The 17669-nt window shown below is 38.8% G+C and overlaps 1 protein-coding gene across 2 annotated transcripts in view; it reads left to right on the top strand.

Annotated features, from left to right (window-relative positions):
* Positions 1–65: 65 nt before the first annotated feature.
* The window catches only part of ZDHHC13 (zinc finger DHHC-type palmitoyltransferase 13), a 59130-nt gene continuing 41526 nt past the window's right edge, over positions 66–17669 (top strand). Inside the window, exons 1-2 of one of the 2 annotated variants that reach the window (XM_043973410.1) lie at positions 66–198; positions 16867–17015. In XM_043973410.1, coding sequence (XP_043829345.1) covers positions 172–198; positions 16867–17015 — 176 coding nt within the window. In that variant the 5' untranslated portion in view covers positions 66–171. The remainder of the gene's footprint in view (positions 199–16866; positions 17016–17669) is intronic. The other variant, XM_043973412.1, reaches the window with a different exon arrangement.

Below are 17669 nucleotides of genomic sequence, written 5' to 3'. Positions count from 1 at the left end.
CAGGCGGCTCGGGGAGCAGGAAGCGGCCGCGGCGCTGACAGGAGCAGGAAGTGGGAGGTGACGGCGCGCCGAGAAGGAGGCGGCGGGGGCGGAGGCGACAGCGGCGGCAGGACCGGGACGCAGCCGGGGCCGGCCTCGAAGTTTCCCGGTCGGACCCGCGTGGAGGAGGCGATGGACTGGTCCGGGCCGAGCTCCCAGGTGAGCGCGGCGACCGCGGCAGGGGCGGGAGGGCAGAGCCGGGCGGGGGCTCGGGTCTGAGGGGGCTGGGGGAGCCCAGGGGCTGCGATGCCCCGCGGGCATGGGGGTCCCTCCCCTCTACTCCTCCCCCCCCCCGAGGCTGCGGGGTTTGGGGTTGGGGGGATCGCAGGAGCTGACGCCGCGGGACCGGAGTTCGAATCCCGCAGTCCTCCCCACCAAGTTATTTCTGCCAAGGCCTCAGTTTCCTCACCTGTAAAATGGGGGGGGGTGTCCGATGACCCCCCCCCCCCCGAGTCCTCATCCAGCTCTGGACCTCCATTCTTGTGATTCTCTATGTGGGAATTAGGAAAAGCCTCTTAACCTTCCTGGGCCTCAGTTTCCCCACCTGTAAAATAAATAAGGTGATCGGACTAAGTGACCCCCGAGGATCCTATGATCCTCTTTGGGCCTCAGTTGGCTCTTCTGTTGCGTTTGGACTTCCAGAGCCCCTTCAAGATCTAGATCTGGGCTTCCCTGAGCCAGTTCAGCGCCCCCCCCCCCTTCCTTTTTTTTAAGAGAAGAAAACAGATGAGGTCACGGGTCCTGGGTCACATCGTGCGGAGGGGAAGTTTCGGGGTGGAGGACTGAGAAGAGGGTGCTGGGGACGGGGATCTTGAATCAGTAATGAGGGAGGGACTGGAGTGGAAGGGAATGTGGGCCTGGAGAAGGAAAGAAGGGAGTTGGGGGAAGAGGGAGGGGGCGGGGAGGAAGATTTAAACGAGTTTCAGGGCAATGGAAATGAGGATTCTTGGGCTGCATTAATAGAGGCAGTAATGTGCAGGGCTAGAGGGGTGGGTGATTTTAGGGTCATGGATATGTAGATCTCCTACAGTGGTCGTCCAATCCACCTTCCTCATTTTAGGGATAAGGAAGCAGAGAAGCGAACTCACTTACCCAGGGTCACAAAGTAAAAGTGGTGCCTCATGGGAGAAGGGAGTGGGGTGGGGAAATGGAGAAAGAAAGGGAGGGGGCAGCATATAGGAGAGAAAGGTAGAGAAGGGGCTATGGGAAAGAATGAATGGGGGTGGAAAGGATAAGAGAGATGTAGGGTAGTAGGGGTGGGCTCAATTAATAGAGGTAGAGGTTTTCATAACCATGGAGGAGGAGTTGAAATGACTCCCTCCCTCCCGCTAGTCACAGACGTAAAAACCAGCAGAGCCAGACTTTGAACCCAAATTCTCTGACTTCCAAGGCACTATTCTTCCACTGCACCTGTTCTCTGCTTTAGTCAAACCACATCTGAAATATCAAGCAGAGAGCTGGTTTTCACATTTTAGGGGGGACATTGACCAACTGGAACATTGCATAATAGTTCCAGCAGAGGACCTGCCACCGTGCTGTACAATGATGGGTTCCAAAAAGTCTTCAGAAGACTTGAGGAGATAGAATAGCCTTTTTCAAATATTGAAAGAGCTGTCAGATAGAAAAGGCATTAGACTTCTTACTTGGTCCCAGCAAGAACTAGATGAGATTAAAGTTGAAGAGAAGCTGATTTAGGCCCAATATAAAGAGATGTTAGCACTTTGACACTTCCCCAAAATGTTATGGGCTGCCTTGGGAAATAGTAAGTTCCCTATTGCAGAGGATAGTCAAGTGGAGGCTGGATGACCCTTTTTCAAGGTCATTATAAGTAGAATTTCTGTTCAAGTGGAGGCCTCACTAGCTGGTCACTGAGGTACTTTCCAGCTTTCAGTTTCTATGATTCTGGTTGACTAAAAGTATAATATTAAGTGATATTAAAGAATGACTAAAAGCTTGATATTGCTTCTATTGAAGGGGCATGGAAGAACCTGGAGAGAGGGGACAGTTAGAGAGCTTAGGTAGGTAAGACTAAAAAAAAAAAAAGTTGGGGGATGGAGCCAGTGAATGAAGGGAAAAAAGTAAAAGCAATGGGAATGGAGAGAAAGTTAATGGGGCAGTTAGGTGGTGCAGTGGATAGAGCACCGACCCTGGAGTCAGGAGTACCTGAGTTCAAATCCGGCCTCAGACACTTAACACACACTTACTAGCTGTGTGACCCTGGGCAAGTCACTTAACCCCAATTGTCTCACTAAAAAAAGAAAAAAAAAAGAAAGTTAATGAGGGTAGGGGGCTGGGGAAAAACAAGTGATGGGTAAACATTGGTTAAGAAAATCTGGAACTGAGGGCCAAGGTTTCCCCTCCCATTTCTGCCCCCATGCACCATGGGGCCACATTTTTTTTTTCCTCTGGACCAGGTAGAAATGGAAGAAGTGGTGGCTCTTCCATGGGGGTTGGGCTGAGTAGGAGGGAAGATGAGAGGAAAGAAGGCTTCCTTATAGGAGGTGTTAGGTTACATGCTCTTAGTGGACCATTCACCTTGACCTTGAATCTTTTGAAACAGCTCTAATTAATTCCACTCCCCTGGGAGGGGCTTTTTTTTTTTTTTTGTCTTTGCTTTGTTTTGTTTTTCCCCAGCACTGGTTTAGAGTCCTTTTACCTTTGCTTGTTTATTTCTGCTGTGTTTCACGTTTTCTTCAGAGAAACCAACCAACCAACCAACCAGAGTTTATAAGCAAAGAAAGGATTCTGTAAAGGAGATGTTCCATCTTGGAATGGAAGTCTGATGGTTACCGTGGTAACCTTCTTCCTTTAGCTCTCTGGGAGGCCAAGGAAATGTTCCTAACTCTTATTTTTTCAGAAAAGGCATGGCAGAATTACTTTTCTTTGTAATTACTTGGGAACTAAGAAGGGAGGCATTGGAAATTCAGGCATGTAACTATAGTTGTTTTGATTAAAAAGGCATGGAATCTTTTAATGGACACTTGATAGGGCCTTTGGGAATCTAATTCCCTGGATCAAAGCAGGTAGAAATGATGGTTGTGTTGAATTAATGCCCAGCATAACATCACCATAATATTTATCTGCCCCTTAGAAGAATTCCGTTAGTGGTTCAGTCAGACCATATTTACTTAGTGGGGGAGCAGTTGGATATCCTTGACAATGCCAGGCATAGGCCCATTTAATTATAAGTTATTTTTGTTCTTGTAGTGTATTGTACTTATTTTTCTCTCCTTTGAGAGTCTCATTCACTCAATTCAATTTCTTAAGCACCAGGCATACAGTGCTATTCGCTGTGATTATTATGACAAAAGTGAAATCTTTTCTATTTTCAAGCACCTATATTCTATTGAGAAAAATATGGACAATTAAATACTTCTTAAGTACTTTCTAGACGAAACACTTGGGAAGAGCAAGAAAGGCTTACTAAAGGAGAGCACACTTGAGCTGAAGATGGGAGAGGGATAGAAAACCGTGTATAGTGAACAGCAAACAAGGACAGCTTAGCTGGAATGTGGTAGACATGAAGGAGGGGAATGGGTCATGAGTCTGGAAAAGTGGGCTAGAGTCAAATTGTGAAGGGTTTTAAGGTTGCAACTTATCCTAGAGGCAAGAGGGAATTGCTAGAACTGTTTGAGCTGGGGAGTATCACTTTGGCAAGCTAGATGTCTCATGAACAGCTCTGCAAACTAGCCCAAAACAGAGCAGGTAGCCTTTTCCTCAAAACCTAACCCTCCTCCAACCTTCTGTATTTCTGTCAAGAGCACCACTACTGTTCCATTTACCCAAATTCACAACTTTGGCATTCTTTGATGCCTCACTCTCCTTCACTTCAAATATCTATTCAATTGACAAGTCTTAACTTCTCCACATCCCTTGATCTGACTTCTCCTCTCTAATCGTACAGTGCCACCACCCTAGTTCAGGTCCTGATCATCTCTCTTCTGGACTGCTTTAGTAGCCTACTTGCTCTCTCCAATCCACCCTCCACATTTCCTCTAAAATATAGATATGACCATGTCTTTTCTCTGCTCAGTAACCAAATTCTCCTGTAAAAGGTATTCAAAGCCTTATACAACTTGGATCTAACCTACCTTTCCAGTTTTATTATTTCTTTGACTGCACTGTAAGAAACAGTCAAACTGCCCTTCTTTTTGTTTCTCACATAAAATAGTTTATCAACTGTCACTTTTGCTTTTTACTGGCTATCTCCCATGCTTGGAATGAATTCTCTCCTTACCTCCATCTCTCAGAGAGTTTCTTTCCTTTGAGAATCAGCTCAAGTACCACCATCAGTGTGAAGATTTTTTTGATTCTTTAGCTCCTGGTGTCAACTTCCCCAAATCACTTTGTTTTTATTTTGTGTATATTCTGCATATGCATATTTATGTACATATTATCTGTCATTTCATCAATAAAAATGTATGGTCCTTGAGGTCAGGGTCTGTTTAATTTTTATTTTTGAATCTGCAGTACCTGACACTTGGTAGGTAATTGATTAATATAGTGAAGAGAAGAGAAACTTGAGTCAGAGAAGTCAGTTAAAAGGTTTTATTGCTATTTCTAAAATTATTTTTATTTCTTTCTTTAAATATTTCCCAATTACATTAACATTTTTAACAATTTTTAACAATTTTTCATTCCAAATTCTTTCCTTCCCTCCTGAAAAGGCAAGCAATTAATTATATATGTGAGGTCATACAAAACATTTCCATATTAGCTATATTGCAAAAGAAAACACAAAATAAAGTTAAAAGAATTAGGTGTCAATCTGCATTTAGAGTTCATCAGTTCTCTCTCTGGGGATGAATAACATTTATGGGTCCTTTGGAATTATCTTGGATCATTGTCTTGATCAGAGTAGCCATGTCTTTCCCAGTTGATAGTTGTTACAGTATTGCTGTTACTGTGTATAGTATCCTCCTGATTCTGCTCACTTTGCTTTGCATCCGCTCAAATAAGTCTTCCCAGGTTTTTCTGAAATCATCCTGCTTATCATTTCTTATAGCACAGTGGGTTCTATCACAATCACATATCGCAACTTGTTCAGCCATTCTCCAATTGATGGACATCCCCACAAAAAGAGCTGCTATAAATTTTTTTTGTACAAATAGGTTCTTTTCCCTTTTTTTTTTTTAATCTCCCTGTGGTATACATACCTATCCATGGTATTGTTAGGTCAAAGGGTATGTATGCACAGTTTCATAGCCCTTTGGGTGTAGTTGCTTTCCACAATGGTTGGTCTACTTTACAACTCTACCCACAATACATTATCCCTGTTTTTCCATATTACCTTCAGCATTTGTCATTTCCCTTTTCTGTTCTGTTAGCCAATCTGATAGGTGTGAAGTAGTATCTCAGAGCTGTTTTAATTTGTGTTTCTTTAATCAGTAGTGATTTAGAGTATTTTTTTCATGTGACTATTGATAGCTTTGAATTCTTCATCCAAAAACTGTCTGTTCATATCCTTTGGCCATTTATCAATTGGGGATGGCTCTTATTTTTTATAAATTTGGTTAGGTTCTCTATATATTTGAGAAATGATGCCTTTATCAGAGAAACTTGTTGCAAAAACTTTTTCCCAGTTTCCTGGAAAACTTCTGATTTTGGCTACATTGGTTTTGTTTGTGTAAAAGCTTTTAAAATTAATGTAATCAAAATTGTCTTATTTTTCTTCCTGGAATCCCCTTTATCTCTTGTTCGGACATAAACTCTTCCTTTATCCATAGATCTGACAGCACATTTTTGCATGTTCTCCTAATTTACTTATGATATAACCCTATATGTCTAAATCATTTATCCATTTTGACCTTATCTTGGTAAACCACGTGAGATGTTGGTTTAAGCCTAGTTTATGCCAGACTACTTTCTAGTTTTTCTAGCAATCAAATAGTGAGTTTTTACTCCTAAAGCTTAGATCTTTGAATTTATTAAAATTACTTTAGTATGGCCATTTACTATGTATTGTGTACAGAATCTATTCCATGGATCTACCACTCTATTACTTAGCCAGTACGGATTATTTCGATAATTACCCCTTTGAAATGTGGAACTGCTAGGTCACCTTCCTTCACGTATTTTTTTTCATCCATTCCCTTGATGAATTTTGTTACTATTTTTTCCTAGCTCTCTTAAAATAATTTTTTGGTAGTTTGACTGGTATGGCACTGACTAATAGGTAGAATTGTCATTTTTGTTATATTGGTTTGGACTACTTATGAACAATTAAAATTACTCTAGTTTAAATTTGTCTTTATGTGAAAAGTGTTAAAATTGTGTCCATATAATCCCTGGGTTTGTCTTGGCAGGTAGACTCTCAAATAGCTTCTATTTTTGCAGTTATTTTATTTTATTTATTATTATTATTATTTTTTGGTGAGGCATTTGGGGTTAAGTGACTTGCCCAGGGTCACAAAGCTAGTAAATGTCAAGTGTCTGAGGCCAGATTTGAGGTCTTCCCGAATCCAGGACCAGTGCTCTACGCACTGTGCCACCTAGCTGCCCCTGCAGTGATTTTAAATGGAATTTTCCTACCTCTTTCTGCTAGGTTTTGTTGATATTATATAGAAATGCTGATGATTTACATGGATTTATTTTATATTCTACAACTTTGCTGAAGTTGTTCATTATTTCTACTAGTTTTTTGGTCGATTCTCTAGGATTTTTTAAAGTATATCCTCAAATCATCTTCAAAGAATGATGTTTTGTATTCTCATTGCCTATATTTATTACTTCAATTTCTTTTTCTTGTCTTATTATTATAGGTAGAATCTCTAATATAATATTAAATAATAGTGGTGATAATGTACATCCTTGCTTCATTATTAATATATTGGGAAGGCTTCAAGTTTATCATTTTAAGAAAGCCTCACTGATTCCTGTGCTTTTTTGTGTTTTCAGTAGGAATGGGTGTTGTATTTCATCAAAGGCTTTTTCTGCATCTACTTATATAATCATACTGTTTATTTTATTTTTCATCAATATGGTCAATTATGCTGATGGTTTTCTTAATATTGAACCAGCCCTGCATTCTTGGTAAATCACACCTGGTCATCTTTTTGACATATTTCTTCTGTAATCTCCTTGCTAGTATTTTTTTTTATTTTAGCATCAATATTCATTAGGGAAGTTTTCTTACTCTTTATTTACTCTCTCTGGTTTAGGTATATTTGTGTAATAAAAGGAATTTGGTAGAACTCATTTACCTATTTTTTTTCAAATAATTTATATAGTATTGGGATTGATTGTTCCCTAAATGTTTGGTAGAATTCACTTGGTGGTTTTTTTGTTTGTTTGTTTGTTTTTTTAAGTGAGGCAACTGGGGTCAAGTGACTTGCCCAGGGTCACACAGCCAGCAAGTGTTAAGTATCTGAAACCGGACCTGAACTCAGGTACTCCTGACTCCAGGGCCGGCGCTTCATCCACTGCGCCATCTAGCTGCCCCAGAATTCACTTGTGAATCCATCTGGTCCTGGAGATTTTTTCTTAGGAAGCTCATTGATGGCTTATTCAATTTCTTTTCCTGTAACAGGGTTTTTTAAGTATTCTATTTCCTCATAGCATTTTTCATCATAAGTCCTTCAGAATTGTCTTGGATCATTGTGCTGCTGAGAGTTGCCAAGTCATTAACAGTTGATCATCATACAGTTGCTGTTACTGTGTACAATGTTCTCCTGGTTCTACTCATTTTACTTTGCCTGAGTTCATGTCAGCCTTTCCAGGTTTTCTTAAATCATCCTGCTCATCATTTCTTATAACGCAATAGTATTTCATTACAATCATATACAGTAGCTTGTTCAGCCATTTCCTAGTTGTTGGGCATCCCCCTCAATTTCCAGTTCTTTGCCACCACAAAAAGAGCTACTATAAATATAGGTCCTTTTTCTTTGATCTCTTTGGGGTACAGACCTAGTAGTGTTATTGCTAGATCAAAGGGTATGCACAGTTTTTTATACTCCTTTGGGCATAATTCCAAGTTGTTCTCCAGAATGGTTGGATCAGTTCACAATTCCACCAATGGTATATTAGTGTCCCAATTTTTCCATAACCCCTACAACATTTGTTGGTTTTCTTTTTTGTCACGTTAATCAATCTGATAGGTATGAGGTGGTACCCAAGAGTTTTAATTAATTTTCATTTCTGCAATCAAGAGTGATTTGGAGCATTAACAATAGTTAGATTTGGTTTCTTTTTCTGAAAACTGCCTGTTCATATCCTTTGATCATTTATCAACAAAGGAATGGCTGTTATTTTTATAAATTTGGCTTGGTTCCCTATATATTTGACAAAGAGACCTTTATCAGAGACACTTGTTACAAATTGTTTTCCCCAGTTTCCTGTTTTCTATCTAATCTTGCATGCATTGGTTTTATTTGTGTGAAACCTTTATTAATTTGATATAATCAAAACTATCTATTTTAAATCTTGCTCTTTATCTCTTGTTTGGTCATAAATTCTTTCATTATCCATAAGTCTGACAGGTAAAATATTCCATGATCTCCTAATTTGCTTATGATGTCACCCTTTAAGCCTAAATCATATACCCCTTTTGACCTTATCCCAGTATATAGTGAGATGTTAGTCTATACCTAGTGATTCCTTGTCCCAAAATCTTGGATATTTGGGTCTGTCAAATACTAGGTTAGTATAGTCATTCACTGCTTTGTATTGTGTACCTAATCTATTCCACTGATCTACTACTCTGTTTCTTAGCCAGTACCAGATTAGTTTGATGATTCCCACTTTGTAGTACAATTTGAGGTCTAGTACTACTACTAAGCCAATTTCCTTCACATTTTCATTTTCATTGATTATCTTGATATTTTTGGCCTTTTGTTCTCCAGATTGCTTCTCTTTTTATTAGGTCTAGTTTTGCTTTTGCTTTGTCTGATATTGCTACCCCGGCTTCAGGTGAAGCATAATAGATTGTAGTTGTGCTCCATTTATTTATTTGTTTTTAAGGCTCTATGTGTCTCTCTTTTTAGTGTGTTTCTTGTAAACAATATATTGTTGGGGGCATCTAGGTGGCGCAGTGGATAGGGCACCAGCTCTGGATTCAGGAATACCTGAGTTCAAATCTGGTCTCAGACACTTAACACTTACTAGCTGTGTGACCCAGGGCAAGTCACTTAACCCCATTGGCCTCACTTTTTTAAAAATATTAATTTTAAAAAATTAAAAAAAACCACAACAATATATTGTTGGCTTCTCATTTCTAATCCATTCTGAAATTTGCTTCTATTTAATGTGTGAATCCATCGCATTCACATTAACAGTTATAATTAATAACTGTATATTTCCCTCCATCCTATTTTCTTCTGTTTATTCTTCTCTCTTTATCTTGTCCTTCCTCTAATGGTTCTGTTGCTTCTGACCACTACCTTCTTTTATCTACCCATGCTTTTATCACCACCCCTTCCCCCTTTCTCTTCCCCCCCTTACCTTTCTAGTTCCCTCTTGAGTAAGATAGATATCTTTTACTGAGTTTGTGTGTACACACACTCCCTTTTTGAACCAATTTAGATATGAGGTTCAAGCATTGCCAGACCCCAACCACCATTTCACCTTCCACTATAAAAGCTCTTCCTTTAGCACCTCTTTTATATAACATAATTTTCCCCATTCTTCCTCTCCCTTTCCTCTTCTCCCAGGGCATCCCTCTTTCTCACTTATCCATTTTTTTTATATCATCCCAACATAATTGACCCATTCCTGTACCCTCTTTCTATGTAAAATCCTTTTATCTGCCTTAATACTGATAAAATTCTTAGAAGAAAGATGTATCATCTTCCCATATAGAAAGGTAAACAGTTTAATCTTGAGTCTCTTATAATTTCTCTTTTATGCTTCCCTTTTCATCAAAATTTCTATTGAACTCTGGTTTTTCATCAGGAATATTTGAAAGTCCTCTATTTCATTACATGTCCATTGTTTCCCTTGAAAGACTCTACTCAGTTTTGCTAAGTTAGGTTATTCTTGGATTATAATCCCAGCTCTTTTGCCTTCCAGAATATCATTTTATAAGCCCTCTGCTCCTTTAATGTGATAACTGCTAAAGCTTGTGTGATCCTGACTGTGACAATATTTGAATGATTTCTTTCTTGCTGCTTGAAGTATTTTATTTTCTCTTTAACTGGGAACTCTAGATTTTGGCTATAATACTCCTGGGAGTTTTCACTTTGGGATTTCTTTCAGATGGTAATCGGTGGATTCTTTCTATTTCTATTTTATTTTCTGGTTCTAGGATATCAGGGCAGTTTTCCATAACTATGATATCTAGGTTCTTTCTTTGATCATGATTTTTAGGTAATCCAATAATTCCTCAATACATTTTCCAGGTCAGTTGTTTTTCCAATAAAATATTTCACATTTTCTTCTATATTTTTCATTGTTTTGATTTTGTTTTATTGCTTCTTGATGTCTCATAGAGTTATTAGCTTCCACTTGCCCAATTCTAATTTTTAAGGAATGATTTTCTTCAGGGAACTTTTGTTCCTCTTTTTCATTTGGCCAATTCTGTTTTTCAAGGTATTATATTCTTCAGTATTTTTTTGTGCCTCCTTTACCAAGCTGTTAATTATCTTTTCATAATTTTCTTCCTTTGCTTTCATTTCTTTACTAATTTTTCTTCTGTCACTCTTTGTTTTTGAAAAACATTTTTTAGTGGCTCTTTGCTCAAGAATCATCAGCAGCCCTGTATTGTCTCAGGAGTTAAATTCAGACTCCTCAGCCAGACTCTCAGAGCCTTGTTAACCAGAGATCTTTTATCTGGGGTCCATGAACTGCTTTTCTTTGCTTGTTTTTAGTATTTTGATAACTGAATATTAATAGAATTCATTTCCTTTGTAATGCTCTGAATCTTATTTTACCCATTTAAGAACATTCTTCTGGAAGGGAAACACCAGTATTCTTCACTCTCTGCTTGAAGACAATTGCTGGCCCATTGAATGCTTGGCCTGAAGCTCTGCCAGTATTCTGGTATTCTGAGAACTTATACCTCCCAATTTGTGGAAGTCTGCCTATCCTTGACTATATAACATATCCTCTTAAAGTTTTAAGCCTTCTGGTGGAAAAGAGTTTTGCAAATCTCTAGCGTATTCTACCTTAGAAACACTTAATTGTGTTAAGGGTACTCTTAGGAATAGAAAAAGAAATAGAAAGCATTGTGCTTGTTCTTAAGATGCCTCCCAGTCTAGGGGAAGCAAACCATGAATATAGGAAGAAATTAGAGGGGAATTGTATAGCATTCATTTAGAGGAGAGTGATTCACAGGCAGTATTCTGACATGGACTTGGGCTATTTTTTTTCCTATTGTGGGAGTAAAAGATCAGTTGTTTTCCTCAAAGGCTTTTTTATGTGACCATCTTCAGTAAAATGTTAACCTCATCAGAAGTTGCCTGACTAGCTCCTTCCATACTTGTGATTAGGTATGAGCATTTTGTAGCAAAAGTATTTTTTGTGAAGTCAATAGAGACTTATTTTTACCTAACAGTTTTAGGTTTCATTTTTCTCAGAGTTTAAATAAGGATGTATTATGTGAAAATATAATATAAATATTAACTAAGTCCATTAATTATAATGCAGCATAAAATATGATAAGAGCATAAGAGAGATCCAGAGTGTTGTTTGAGGTCCACGGAAGGAAAGATCATATATGACTGAGAAGAGCATGCAAAGATTTGAGCTAGACCTTCGAGGATGGGGAGAATAACAACAGAAGACATTTATATAGTAAGGTAAAGTTTACAAAGGATTCTTCTTAGAGTATTTCATTTGATCCTCATGCCAATCCTGTAAGGTAGGTACACAGTTGTTATTATCTCCATTTTACAGATGAGGTTCAGATAAGTTCAATGACTTGCCTATTTTCACGTAGCTTTTGATCTTCAGAGGCAAGTTTTATACCCGGGTCTCTCATGACTCCACAAGTCCAGCATTCTTTCCACTGTACTATACTGCCTTTGTAAAATTTCAACAGGTTGGGGGATGCTGGGGAAGTGTCATTCTGGGTATGTTTGATCAGAGGCTACCTCAGGATTTGTACAAAGGGTGACTTATTACAGTGTAATGTATTTGGAAGAGAATAGTTTGAGATAATGATGAAAAGGAAGGTAGGCACCAAACTGTGCTGGAACTTGAATGCTAAGCTAAGGAATTTTAACTTAACTTGCCATGTAGTAGGGAGCCATTGGAGGTGATGATGTAAGATCTGGGTATGGGGAAGGTCATTCTGACTATGTGAAGAATGAATTTCAGTAGAGATAAACTGGAGGTGGGAAGATCAGTTATGTGTTGCAATAGTTCAGACACATGGACCTCTACTAGAATAGCAACAATGGTGATTTTTTTAAAAAAAGGTAGAGATTTCAAAGCATTGAGAAGACTTGGTAACTAATTGAGTATGGAAGGTGAAAGAAATAGTTGATTCAAATATAACATTGATTCTTCAAAGATGAGTGAATAGAGTTATAAATCACCCAATCCTTTGAAGTTCATTCTATCCAGATATATTATCTTATCTGTACCTCTTGGCAGTTATCTACCAATTCACAGGTCATTCTTCCTTTTTCAAAGACGTTGGTATCTAACTTTCAGTATTTCTCTCCAGCTGAACTTGTTCACTTATACTTCTGGACTTTGATATACATATTGATGTTCCATCCATCCAACACCTTGGACTCCCAGTCCTCACTTTCCTTAACTCCCATTTCCTGTGTTGTCACTCCCCTCAACCACACCCAGGGATGGTTACACTTTGATCTCCCCAACACTTCTAAGTTCCACTTTCATGATCAAGAATTCTGAAATCCTTTTATCTGACCACAACCTCATATCCTTCCATCACTCTCTATTCTTCATTCTTTGTTTTTACCATGATCTCTACTCCCTCCATACTTCAGTATTCTTCCAGGCCATCACCCTGGCTCTAACTTCATTTTGTTAAAATAGTTCAGCTACACCCTAATATTACTCTTATATTCTGTGCTCCATTTTCTTATTGCTGCTTCTGCCTTGACAAACTTCAGCCCTGTAATGTGTCCTCAACATCTGCTTCCTCCATTTTAACTCAAGAAAGTGCTGGTTACTGGGTCCACTACAAATTTATTTTATCTAATCTGTATTGGGCCCTCACTGTCATGAGGCAATTCTTTCACTCTTCCTTAGTTGATTCAATATAGCACTAGCCACATACACTATTCTACAACTCTTCTCAACCCCTTTCACCTTTGTCCCTTAGCAGAAGACCTTGCCTCATACTTTACTAGGAAAATAGAGACCATTTGCCATAACCTCACATTTCTCCTTTTTTCTACACCTCAAAACTCTTTGACATTATCTCCCACTGTCTCCTCTTTTACTATAGTTTCTGATGAAGATGTAATTCTCCTCCCCAAGACCGAGCCCTATATTTATACCCTTGATGTCATCCCTTCCTGTCTCATCTGGCTGCTTGCTCTAACACTCTTCCCACCAATCTTCAGTCTCTCCTTATCTACTGACTTTTTCCTTGTTGTCTGAAAACATTTCTAGGTCTTCCCCATCCTTAAAAACAAAACAAAAGAAAACAAACAAAAAAACTTCACTTGACCCTACTGTCCTATTAAGTTGTTATTCTATATCTCCCCCATCCTGTTTTCTAACCAAAATCCTAGAAAAAGCTGCATGTACTTATTGCTTCTATTTCCTCTCCCTTTTACTCTCAACCCTTGAAGTTTTGTTTCTAACCTCATCACTGACCTCAAACTGCTTTCATCAAAGTTACTGATGAACTCTTGACTACCAAATTCTGTGTCCTTTTCTTATTCCTCATCCTTCTTAACATCTGTTCAGCATTTGACATAATTTATCACCCTGTGCTCCTGGATGGTCTTTCCCAGCTTTCCTTGACACTGCTATCTTCTGCTTCTCCATCTACCTGTCTAGCCACCTCACAAGTCTTTTTTGCTGAATCATCATCTGTGCCATGAGCATAACCATAGATGTTCCCAAAGGCTCTGTCTTGTGCTCCTCCTTTCCCCTTTCCTCCCCTGTCTTCACTTCTCCTCCCTTCTTCTCTCTAATCCTCTCCTCATCCTTCTTCAATGGAGAGATCAGTTCCCATGGGATCCATTATTGTTTCTGTACCGATGACTCCTAGATCTATATACCTAGCCTCTAATCTTTCTCCTGAGCTCTTCTCACTATTACTATCTCATCCCTGAGCTCTCACATGCTGAACATTTAAAAGTGGGTGACCAATAGGCATGTTAACATGTACAAAACAGAATTCGTCCTCTTTTCTCCAAATCTGCCCTTCTTCCCAAGTTTACTGGTTAAATAATACCAACGTTCTTCCACTCACCCAGGTTCATAACCGTGGAGTCATCCGTAACTCTCACTCTAGCCCCATCTTCTATTACCAGATTATTTGCCATGTCTTTGTGATTCTACCTTCACAACAAATCTTGCATCTATCACCCTCTCTCTACTCACACAGCTGCCACCCAAGGCCAGGCCTCACTCCTTGCCTGGACAAAGCCAACAGTAATAACAGCAATAACCCACATTTGTATAGTACTTCAAGATTTGTAAAATGCTTTACATGACCTTTTGAAGTTGGTACTATTATCCCCATTTTACTGATGAGGAAACAGACTAAGAAATTAAGGGACTTGCTTATCTGAAATGAATAATAAGTATTTGACATGGTATTTAAAACCAAGCCTTTATAAATCTAAATCTAGTACTCTCTATACTGTGCCACACTGCCTCCCAATTGTAATCGTCAAATTTCTCCCTTCACTCCATCCACCGTGCAGCTGCCTGTATTCTAGGGCTTGGGGGTAGGACAGAAGGAAATGATGGTATGCACACGGATAAGCATGGTGCCAGTGAATAATAGATTCAAAGAAGAGAACTCAACAAAGTGATAAAAATGGGATGAGGAGGGAAGACCAAGAGGATGAAGCGGTACCTGATATGAGCATGGAAAAAATCTGAAAGGCAGAGATGAAGTGGGGAGAATAATCTAGGGATATAGTCTGAATAAATCTATGGAAGTAGGAAGAGATAGGATGATTTCAAGTAATTATATGGAATAACTAATTTGGTTGTTTTTTCCTAAAGCAATTTATAGATTTTCCATGTCCTATGCTGTCCTTTTTCTTTTCTTCTGTATGACTTATAGGCCAATTGAGAAGGAAGCATGGGGAAAGAGGAGGAATAAAATCTCAGAGTTTCAAAGTCTTCATTAGAATGGTGCCCAGCTTTCTTAAAGATATTCAGATTGACTTTAAGGTGGTCTTGAAGTCAAAGACTCATCATTAAAGGCTTAAAGACTCATCATTAAAAAGTAATGTCTGGGGGCAGCTAGATGGCGCAGTGGTTAAAGCACCGGCCCTGGATTCAGGAGTACCTGAGTTCAAATCCGGCCTCAGACACTTGACACTTACTAGCTGTGTGACCCTGGGCAAGTCACTTAACCTCCATTGCCTTAAAAAAAAAAAAGTAATGTCTGGGGGTGGCTAGGTGGCATAGTGGATAGAGCACCAGCCCTGGAGTCAGGAGTACCTGAGTTCAAATCTGGCCTCAGACACTTAACACTTACTAGCTGTGTGACCCTGGGCAAGTCACTTAACCCTCATTGCCCTGCCCCCTCCTCCCCCCAAAAGTAATGTCTGGGGGGGGGGCAGCTAGGTGACACAGTGGATAAAGGACCGGCCCTGGATTCAGGAGGACCTGAATTCAAATCTGGCCTCAGACACTTGACACTTACTAGCTGTGTGACCCTGGGCAAGTCACTTAACCCTCATTGCCCCTCCAAAAAAAAAAAGGTAATGTCCATTGTGTGTTATCAAACTTGAGAACCTACATCTAGTAACCACCAGACTTTAAGTCTATACCCAATGGAACTATCTCTGAATATTTTATTGGTGATACTATTGCGTATTTCTTTGATGTAAATGAAAGGTCCAGAGAATCGATATCATGAATAGAGTCACATTTTTATATCCTATGAAATTTCTTCTTCTCCTCCCACCCCTACCCCGCACCAGTACCACTGACTTCCCCTTTGGGATCTCAGGATGGTATCTGTTTGTTAGATAATATCTAGATTTTATTTACATATATAGATTTGAATGGTCTATTTGGTAGGAAGAAGCACTGAGGCTTCTTTACCTAACCTATAAAGGAGGGCTTATTTTCCACATAATTTTCACTCTCACCAGGGAATTGATCAACTCTAGTTTGGGATAATTGCATATTTAAACAGTGTGGCCTAAAAAGCCACATTTAAGTCCATAGTCCCAACTTTCTCTCTCCCCAGGTATTCTAATACAACTGCTGCAAAAATTAACAGGCTTGATTTTTATTCCTCTTCTTTCCCCATGCTTCCTTCTCAGTGGGCCTATAAGTCATACAGAAGAAAAGAAAAAGGACAGCATAGGACTTGGATAATCTATAAATTGCTTTAGGAAAAAACAACCAAATTAGTCATTCCATATAATTAGAAGTCTTGGTAGTGTTTCCGCCAAAGACATTCAGGTCAGAAACTTGCTTTCTACCTTCTAAAGATGTTTGAATTCAGACCATGATCATCCTTTTGTAATGATTATATGCAACATGTGATTTTATATTAATGAATGAAAAAGTATTTCTTAAGCACTTATTGTATGCCATACACTGGGAATCATTGGCAGAATTAAGAAATATGAAGGATGCATTCCCAGGACACATGCCTAAGACTTCAAAATGTTAATTAGTTAATTAACATAGATATCGTGTTTGTTTGTTCAACTGGTTATACATGTGATTGATGATTTTATAACCCTTTGCATTGTAAATCTTCAGTGCAGGAATCACAGTCATGGCTCCCATTGGTCTCCAGCACTTGGTCATCGAAACATCTCTGCCCAGGAAAACAAAGAACCAACAAAGGAAAAAGAAGCTTTGCCTCTTATAGAGGACACTAGTAACTGTGACATTGTGAAAGCTACCCAGTAAGTCCTTTATGATTACTGTCTTTGGGCATTTTATTGCTTTGCTATTGTATATGCTGTGCTGTCCAGTGGAGTTCATAACATTGCTTTTGCAGCTTTAACCTTAGTGAAAGATGATAACAAAAGTAGCTTGCATTTAAAACAACAAAGAACATTTACTATTTGGAAATTCATTTATTTGGATATATACCCAACCTTTATAAAGGTGATCCTAACCTAACTAAAGATGACTCTAATTGTACTAACAAAAATCTTTGCACATAATAAGCATTCAATAAATACTTATTGATTGATCTAAAAAAAATTGAAGGTACGTTTAATGTTCATTTATGGGACAAACCAACATAATGAAAATGACAGTACTTCATGAGTTAAAAGCATTTCTTTTTCAGCAAAATCTTAAAGTTGTTTACATGATGGAGAATTGAGTTGTATAACGCTACCCATTATCAGTACTTCACTCTTTATTGCATAAAATCATAGACCAAATCTGCTAGCCCTGACCTAGAGGACCTGCTAACCTAGCATTATTCTTAATTAGGATATGGAGTAAATAAGTATAAGCTTTGGTATTAGAACTCATGACTTTGTGCTATTCAAACTTGTTGTCATACCTTGATTTGTATTTGCAACATTATTTAGCTGCAAGATAGA

The sequence above is a fragment of the Dromiciops gliroides genome, chromosome 6, assembly GCF_019393635.1.
Source record: "Dromiciops gliroides isolate mDroGli1 chromosome 6, mDroGli1.pri, whole genome shotgun sequence".
In the NCBI taxonomy this organism is placed as follows: Eukaryota; Metazoa; Chordata; class Mammalia; order Microbiotheria; family Microbiotheriidae; genus Dromiciops; species Dromiciops gliroides.
The sequence above is the reverse complement of the archived record's forward strand: the minus strand, read 5'-3'. Positions and strand labels throughout refer to the sequence as shown.